At 51.6% G+C, this 8160-nt stretch overlaps 1 protein-coding gene and 1 long non-coding RNA gene across 3 annotated transcripts; one reads left to right on the top strand and one right to left on the bottom strand.

Annotated features, from left to right (window-relative positions):
- Positions 1 to 1772: 1772 nt before the first annotated feature.
- Positions 1773 to 5264, bottom strand: LOC307178644. The gene is made up of 3 exons (XR_013825247.1): positions 5171 to 5264; positions 3149 to 3306; positions 1773 to 2007 (listed from the first exon to the last, which is right to left on the bottom strand). It is a non-coding gene; the product is annotated as an uncharacterized lncRNA (long non-coding RNA).
- A 201-nt stretch (positions 5265 to 5465) lies between these two features.
- RPS16 (ribosomal protein S16) lies at positions 5466 to 8110 on the top strand. Of its 2 annotated transcripts, XM_079908247.1 has the most exons (5): positions 5466 to 5598; positions 5736 to 5837; positions 7521 to 7617; positions 7719 to 7766; positions 7907 to 8110. In XM_079908247.1, the coding sequence occupies exons 1-5, from the start codon at positions 5551 to 5553 to the stop codon at positions 8050 to 8052; spliced, it is 441 nt and encodes a 146-aa protein (XP_079764373.1). In that variant the 5' UTR covers positions 5466 to 5550; the 3' UTR covers positions 8053 to 8110. The 2 variants fall into 2 exon arrangements, with proteins under 2 accessions (XP_079764373.1, XP_079764372.1); XM_079908246.1 differs by having other exon boundaries at positions 7521 to 7766.
- The last annotated feature ends 50 nt before the right edge of the window (positions 8111 to 8160 follow it).

The following is an 8160-nucleotide window of genomic DNA, read 5'->3' as shown; positions in this document are numbered from 1 at the left end:
TGGTTGAGAATCCGCCTGCCGATGCAGGGGATACGGGTTCGTGACCCGGTCCGGGAAGATCCCGCATGCTGTGGAGCGGCTAGGCCCGTGAGCCATGGTCGCTGAGCCTGTGCGTCCGGAGCCTGTGCTCCGCAACGGGAGAGGCCACAACAGTGAGAGGCCCGCGTACCGCAAAAAAAGAATCCACCTGCCGGGCTTCCCTGGTGCCACAGTGGTTGAGAGTCCGCCTGCCAATGCAGGGGACGCGGGTTCGTGCCCTGGTCCGGGCAGATCCCGCATGCTGTGGAGCGGCTAGGCCCATGAGCCATGGCCGCTGAGCCTGTGCATCTGGAGCCTACGCTCCGCAACGGGAGAGGCCACAACAGTGAGAGGCCCGAGTACCGCAAAGAAATAAATAAATAAAAATAATCCACCTGCCAATGTAGGCGACACGGGTTTAAGCCCTGGTCCGGGAAGATTCCACATGCCGCATAGCAACTAAGCCCATGCACCACAACCACTGAGCCTGCGCTCTAGAGCCCGCGAGCCACAACTACTGAGCCGGCGTGCCACAACTACCGAAGCCTGCATGCCTAGAGCCCATGCTTGGCAACAAGAGAAGCCACCGCAATGAGAAGCCCGCGCACCTCAATGAAGAGTAGCCCCCGCTCACCGCAACTAGAGAAAGCCTGCGCGCAGCAACAAAGACCCAACGCAGCCAAAACTAAATAAATGAATAAATAAATTTATATTTTAAAAAATGTATGTAAATTATGTCTCAATAAAGTTGATTTTAAAAATATAGATGTTCAGCAAATATCGTATATTAACGCATATATGTGGAACCTAGAAAAATGGTACAGATGAACCGGTTTGCAGGGCAGAAATAGAGACACAGATGTAGAGAACAAACGTATGGACACCAAGGGGGGAAAGCGGCAGGGGGTGGGGGGGCGGTGGGATGAACTGGGATTGACATATATACACTAATATGTATAAAATAGATAACTAACAAGAACCTGCTGTATAAAAAAATAAATAAAATTCAAATATTCAAAAAATACATATATAGATGTTCAGGATTCACCAGAGACCAATTGTCAAATTCTCTGGGCTGGGACCTGGCCATCAGCATCACTTAAAAGTTTTCCAGGGCTTCCCTGGTGGCGCAATGGCTGAGAGTCTGCCTGCCGATGCAGGGGACACGGGTTCGTGCCGCGGTCCGGGAAGATCCCACATGCCGCGGAGCGGCTGGGTCCGTGGGGCATGGCTGCTGAGTCTGCGCATCCGGAGCCTGTGCTCCGCAATGGGAGAGGCCACAACAGTGAGAGGCCCGCTTACCGCAAAAAAAAAAAAAAAAGTTTTCCACGTGATGACTATTTGCAGCCAGGAATGTGAGCCACAAGACTCTTCCTGTCCTCAAGGGATGGGGATGAGTTTGGAGGACGGGTGTGCAATTCTCGGTCCCTTCCTGGAAGAGGAGAGAGGAGGGAGTATCTGAAAGAGAGGGAGAACAACGGGGACAGGTGTGGGCAATTTATCCAACCCTCTGCCCCAGTAGGTCAGAGACTTCAGGCTTCAGATCTCACCTTATATTTTACTTTCTCTCCTCTTCCCCTGGCTTCTGGGGCTCTGGGTAAGATCCTCTGGCCTAGAAGGAGAAGGCTTGGGGTTTGGGAACTGGGGCTGAAGACCGAATCTCCTCTCCCTCTCTCCACGCAGCCTCTCCGGGAGTACCAGGGAGTCTGTATCCTTCCCACGAACCTCCCAGGTTCGTGCTGAGGGCAGATGCTGAGCACAAGCACCCTGTAATAACTCCAAGAGTTTGGCCAGAAAAAGATGGACGGGTCTCTGAGGGTGTCCTCCACAGGGTGGACAAGGGCCCCAGCCAGTCACCCACAGCCAGGACCTGAGGGCATCCAATAGGCGTTGTAGCCGGAACACAGCAGTCTCCATGGATGGGCCCTCCTCAAACCCAATCACAGACAGCTCCAGCCAGAAGTAGCCTAGAGCCTCAGCAGGACACACCTGTAGGGACAGAATGATCTGGTGTCTCTGGGCAAGGACTGATCCCAAGTCCTCACCCCCACAATTTCTGACTTGTGGCCTGGGACAAGCCCCTTCACTTCTCTGAGCCTCAGTTTCCTCGTCTGTAAAGTGGAGCTCTGAATAATCCCTACCTTCTACCTTCACTGGAACTGCACCTGTGTAAGTTAGAAAAAGACACTCCTTCCTTAAAGTACTTCTAAGTGCTGATTTTGTTAGAACAAGATACTTTACTGCCGTCTGCTGGAAATTGACAAATATATCCAAGATGAGAATACTGTCCTTGTAGATGTGGGATTCTTGTGCAGTGTACACCTTCACATCCATACATGATGGCCTTGTTTACCTCATAGGGTCAGTGTGAAGAGTAATTAAGCTAATATGCTGACGAGTACCTGGCACAGGGTAAGCACTATATGAGAATAGCTGTAATCATCACCATCATCCTTTGTTGTGATTATGTGCCAGTCACTGTAGTAGGTGTTGGAGACCGCAGTGAATAAAATATATTTGTTGATGTCCCTGGTGGCGCAGTGGTTAAGAATCCACCTGCCAATGAAGGGGACACGGGTTTGAGCCCTGGTCCGGGAAGATGCCACATGCCACGGAGCAACTAAGCCCATGTGCCACAACTACTGAGCCCAAGTGCCACAGCCACTAAAGCCTACAGGCCTAGAGCCCGTGCTGTGCATCAAGAGAAGCCACCGCAATGAGAAGCCCGCGCTCCGCAACGAAGAGTAGCCCCAGCTCCCTGCAACTAGAAAAAGCCTGCGCGCAGCAATGAAGACACAATGCAGGCCATATATATTTGTCAAGGCTGGGGTGGGTCAGGAGCTGGACAACCAGAATACCAGCCTGCCTGTCTCCTGGCCTTAACATGTGCATGTTCTGAGCCTAGTGGGCTCTCCCTAAACTTCCAACTTCAGTAAGGAGCTAATGAGATACCCACCAAAAGATCATCTGCGGTGTAAAGAGTACCATCATTTTTGCTTCCCTACAATGGCGAGGTAGGGAGTAAAATCAGATTTTGGTGGGGGGGAGAGACTGGCCTTTCCTCAACATGCCCCCCACCCACTCCCTAACTAGCCTGCCCCTGTCTGCTGGCTCTTCCCTCCCTACTCACCAGCAACTTCATGATGGCAATGAGGAAGCAGAAAGTCTCCCTTGGGCAGAAGGGTGGTCCTAGGCCTCCCAAGGGCAGCACCAGCAGGAGGATGGTCCAGAGAGGCCACATGGGCACCCTGCCCACCCCCAGACTTTCTCTGGTTCCGGCCTGGGGTCCTGGAAACAAGAGGTACAGAGAGTGGGAGCAAGTTGGAAAACTGGAATAGGTGAGGGAATTGCCCCCTTTCCCTCCCTTCCAGCTTTACTCAATCCACAGATACCCAGGAAATGTACTCCAAGAAGTTGGAGGAGATGGTGACCCTAGAGTAGGGAGGACCTAGGTCAGGGGACTCCCAGACCCACTTCTTTCCCCCCACCCAAGATACCAGACTTAGCAAGGCTACGAGGATCACCGTGGAGAGACTGGAGAGTTTGGAAGCTTCCCCTGCCCCCCAAACAGGCCCATAAGGCAGTACAGAGTGTGTGAAAGCATGTGCATTCTGTGGCCTGTCTTCTCACTGGAAAACACCAGGGTTAGGCTTTATCTGTGTCTGCAGGTACATATTTGGGAGTCTCTGCTCTGCTTTCTACTTCTATTTCTGTTGAAAGTGTCTTGGAATCTTCGTGCCTGCCTGTACCTGCCTGTCTTCTTTCTCTGAGGGTTGGCCTCTCTGCCTCTGGATCTCTGTCACTTGTGTCTCCTGGCTCTATCTTTGACTGACCTGGTGTCTCTCTTCTTTTTCCTCTCCTCTGTTGGTCCCGTCTTTGCCTTCTCCTCCATGTGTGCCTGTCTCTCTCTTGTGCTGTGTATCTGTCCGTGGGTCCCTCCAAGTCAGCCACTGGGTCTTCCCTTCCTCTCTCCCCAGGGCCTGGCTCCTCTCCCTCTCTCACCCTTTAGGAGCTGGATTCTGAGCTGCAGGATCCTCCCTCCGGCCCCTGACCTGCCCACCAATCTCCACCCTGTCTTGGACCCTCCAGGAACAGGTGAGCCACCACACCCTTTTGCACTTTGGACTCCAGACCCAGTGCTGCCAGAGAAACTGAGGCAACGGTGGGCTCCCTGCAGCCCTGAGAGGGAGCTCTGGGCTAGGAAGGGAGCATCCTGAGTGGTGGGGGGCCAGGGAGCTACCCAATCCTGAGGTTCCTCAGATGGGCTGGGGGGACTGGGGATAGAGCAGTGGTCCCCAACCTTTTTGGCACCAGGGACCGTTTTCGTGGAAGACAATTTTTCCAAGGACCGGGGGTGGGGGTGAGGATGGTTTCGGGATGATTCAAGTGCATTACATTTATTGTGCACTTTATTTCTATTATTATTACATCAGCTCTACCTCAGATCACCTGGCGTTAGATCCTGAGGGTTGGGGACTCCTGGGATAGAGAATTCTGTGTGGGAGGAGCCTAGAGAGGAGGGTGATTTGGGGGGGTCCGGAGAAAGAGGGTTCTCAGATAGAGACTCTGAAGAGTAGAATTTTGGAGCGTCTCCAAGGAGTGGGGGATTCTAGTGGGGAGGCAAATTTCAGGGGAGACAATTGCTGGGGAGAGGAGGCTCTGAAGGAAAACAAATTCTTGGGAAAGGTAGATTTTGAGGGAGGGGGCTCTGAAAGTGATGATTTTGTGAAAACGGGTTCTAGGGGGACAGTTGCGGGAAAAGCGGATTGGGGGAGGAGCTTCTGAAGAAGGGGGATTCTAGGGCTCGTGGGTCTGAGGAGAGAAAGATTCTGGGGAGAATTATGGCGGGGGGAAAGGGCCCTGAGTGGAGGGAGATTCAGGGAAAGAAAGAGTCTAGTGTGAGGATTCTGAGGAGGGGGTTTTGGGAGAAGACCTCTTAGAGAAAAATTCTGGCAGGAGGAGACTCTAAAAGAAAGGAAGTTCTGGTGAAAGCCAGACTCTGGGGTAGGGGCCTCTAAGAGGAAAAGGATTCTGGGGGGACTCTCTAAGGAAGTGGGTTCTAGGACGTAGGGGGAGTCTGAATCCTGCCAGGTTTCTCAGAAGGGAACTCTAGAGGGGAAGAAGATTGCCGATGATGAAGCATAACACAAACCTCCTTCGAAAAGGGCGATAATCGGTTGCGTATGGGAGCGGAGGGAGGTTATTAAAGAGCCTAAATGCAAATGAGAACTGGCGGTGATCAAGGAAGACCAAGGATGTGAATTTCGTCTTGTCCGCACCCTTCTCTGTCAGCCCCCCGACACCCTTCAAGCCCCGCCCCTTCCGCTCCCGGGGCCCGCCCCCTCCGCTCTCTGGACCCACCTTCCCGCCGCCAATCCAAAGCCCCGCCCACTAGCCGTAAAGCTCCCTCCTGTCGCGAAGGTGAGCACAACGCGCCTGCGCAGACCGTGAAAAGCAGCCAGGTTGGGCCCGGATTTTCCTTTTCCGGTTGCGGCGCCGCACGGTGAAGAGCTCCTGTGAACGCTCGCAGCCATGCCGGCTAAGGGCCCTCTGCAGTCGGTGCAGGTCTTCGGACGCAAGGTAAGCCGGGCTCCCGATGGTAGGGGCGAGAGGAGGCCTGGGTCGGGGAGAGGCTTGTGGGCAGGGTTCTGGGGTCGACTTGGGAGCCGGGGCCCGGAGCTCACGTGGCTCCGTTGTTTTCCCTTCGCTTTCCGCAGAAGACGGCCACGGCCGTGGCGCACTGCAAACGAGGTAACGGCCTCATCAAGGTAAACGGGCGTCCCCTGGAGATGATCGAACCTCGCACGCTGCAGTACAAGGTACCGGAATTAAGGATGGTTGTTTGGGTTGAGTGGAGGGTTCTGGAGATGGAGATGTTGGAGTAAGTGGGTTCCTGGAGTTCGTCGATCTTGGAAGCTGAAGGGTCTGGTGTCAATAATGGGACGTTTAGAAGCTTAGTAGGGGACAGAAAAATGGGGTATTTGTCGATGAATGGAGTCGGGTGTTGGGGGTTCAGGCGATGTTACAAAAGCTTGAATTGAGAGTGAAAACGTGGATGTTGAAGATTAAGCAGGTGCTTAACTGGGTTATTTGGAAGCTCACTCAGTTTTGGGGACCGGATGGCATGGGGATTACGCAAGTTTATGTGGTCTGATTTCTTGCAATAAGTTAATAGGGATATAAGGTTGTTTATTTCTTAATGTTTTGACTTTTAGGGTAGTATACACTCTCCGACAACAGGAATCAATGTTTTGTTTTTCGAAACATTGTGAATAAAGTAGGGTTTGAATATTGTACATACTTAATAAGCATTATAAGAATTTGAGTTTGTTCTGCTTGGCTGTGAAAGGAGTTCCTCCTCTCTCTGTCTGAGCCTCAGTTTCTTTTTTTTTTTTTCCCTGAATAAAGTTTTATTGGAAGGTCTCAGTTTCTTTGGCTCAGAATGGAAAGAGATCCGAGTTTGATTTCTGCCGTTTCTAGCTGAGTGATTTGAGGCAGTAACTTACCTTTTCTGTAAAATAGGAATAATTCCTACCTTGGAGGGCTGTTGTGAGGGTAAATTGGATTTTCCTTGTGAGGTTGTTGGTGTGTGTGAGAATGCATTTGTTAAGTCTATTGCTTTTAAAGGTGAAGAATAACATCTCCGTTGCAGGGTTAGTTAAAACTTAATAAGGTGGTGTCTGAGATTCCTTTGTAGAGCAGATAATTGAGTATTGTGGCTTATTCTTACTGTCAGTTTACTCGAAGGCTTTGTGTGTGCAGCCTGTGTTGAGAGCTGGAGACAAATCAGTGACCCTGATGGCTTCAGGGCCTGCCGCCACAGAGCTCCCAATCCAGTGGGGGAGACACATTGGACCCCAGTACCAGACACTGCTCCAAAGTAGTCAAAGCTGGCGTACAGGAGCCCAGAGAAGGTTTCTGGCTCAAACCTGGGTGGAAGCTTCAGAGCAGGGTTGGGGGAGACTTGTGAGCTGAGGCCTGAAGTAGGTAAAACAAAATAGGGTTATAGCATAGTTGTAATTTTTCTGGAAATCTGTGAGACTCAAAGGGAGGGCACAGAGCTCAGGTGGGGAAAGCACGTGACGTAGCTCAGGAGTGGCTTTTCACTGTTTGGGGCAGCCTTGGTGGCTGCAGAGGTGTTCCTTAGTGTTGGGCTAAAGTGCCAGCATTCTAAGAATCAGTCTTTTTTTTTTTTCAGGAGGGTGTCTTTTTTTTTTTAGAATCAGTCTTAAAGAAAGGTAATCTGATGTCCAGAGGGAAACACAGGAGGGAGCCCACCTCAAGTTTCAGGTTGCCTTCAGCGATCTCTTCTGTCTTGGAAACGCCCCTGCTCTGCTGGCTGTGCAGAGTGCCTTGAGTAACAGCCCAACCCTCTTCCACTAATACTTTGAGGCCAGTGGTGGCCGAAGCTACTTGGAGAGAGTTGTGGAGGAATGTTCGGTGAGGTGGCTTGGCTGCCCAGGTTGTGATCTAAAATCCTGTCATGCTTCCTGTTGCTCTAGCTACTGGAACCTGTTCTGCTTCTGGGCAAGGAGCGATTTGCTGGTGTTGACATCCGTGTCCGAGTGAAGGGTGGTGGTCATGTAGCTCAGATTTATGGTGAGTCCCAGGAACTGGGCACATGGGTGGAAGGTGGGTCCTACCCTTGGGTGTTCCTAAAGTTGATGTACCTTTTTTGTGTGTGTGTTTCTTTCTCACAGCAATCCGCCAGTCCATCTCCAAAGCCTTGGTGGCCTATTACCAGAAATGTGAGTGAGGGTGGGTCCTTCCCATCAGGTGGGGGGGGGGGCAGGTCAAGGTCTAGCTCTGGCACTCTTGCATTTAGTCACAAAGAGCAGGAGGACACTTCCTGGCGTATCTAAATCTTTACCCCTACTTTAATCCCCAGACGTGGATGAGGCTTCCAAGAAGGAGATCAAAGACATCCTCATCCAGTATGACCGGACCCTGCTGGTAGCTGATCCCCGTCGCTGCGAATCCAAAAAGTTTGGAGGTCCTGGTGCCCGTGCTCGCTACCAGAAATCCTACCGTTAAGCCTGTCGTAAAGATCAGGGTTCACCTTTATAATAAAAATGTTACGGGATTTAAGGTTTCAAGGACTACGCTGTGGTCTTCTGAGGTGGTCTTTGTCTAAAAGGAATA

The sequence above is a fragment of the Stenella coeruleoalba genome (assembly GCF_951394435.1).
Source record: "Stenella coeruleoalba genome assembly, chromosome: 20".
Taxonomy (NCBI): Eukaryota; Metazoa; Chordata; class Mammalia; order Artiodactyla; family Delphinidae; genus Stenella; species Stenella coeruleoalba.
The sequence above is the reverse complement of the archived record's forward strand: the minus strand, read 5'-3'. Positions and strand labels throughout refer to the sequence as shown.

What these genes read in the sequence shown, in the direction of transcription:
- RPS16 (XM_079908246.1), top strand. Translation starts at nt 5,551, where the DNA reads ATGCCGGCTAAGGGCCCTCTGCAGTCGGTGCAGGTCTTCGGACGCAAG. An exon ending in CTCGCACGCTGCAGTACAAG is followed by an intron (nt 5,838 to 7,520) that starts GTACCGGAATTA and finishes CTGTTGCTCTAG; the next exon opens with CTACTGGAACCTGTTCTGCT. An exon ending in GGTGGCCTATTACCAGAAAT is followed by an intron (nt 7,767 to 7,906) that starts GTGAGTGAGGGT and finishes TTTAATCCCCAG; the next exon opens with ACGTGGATGAGGCTTCCAAG.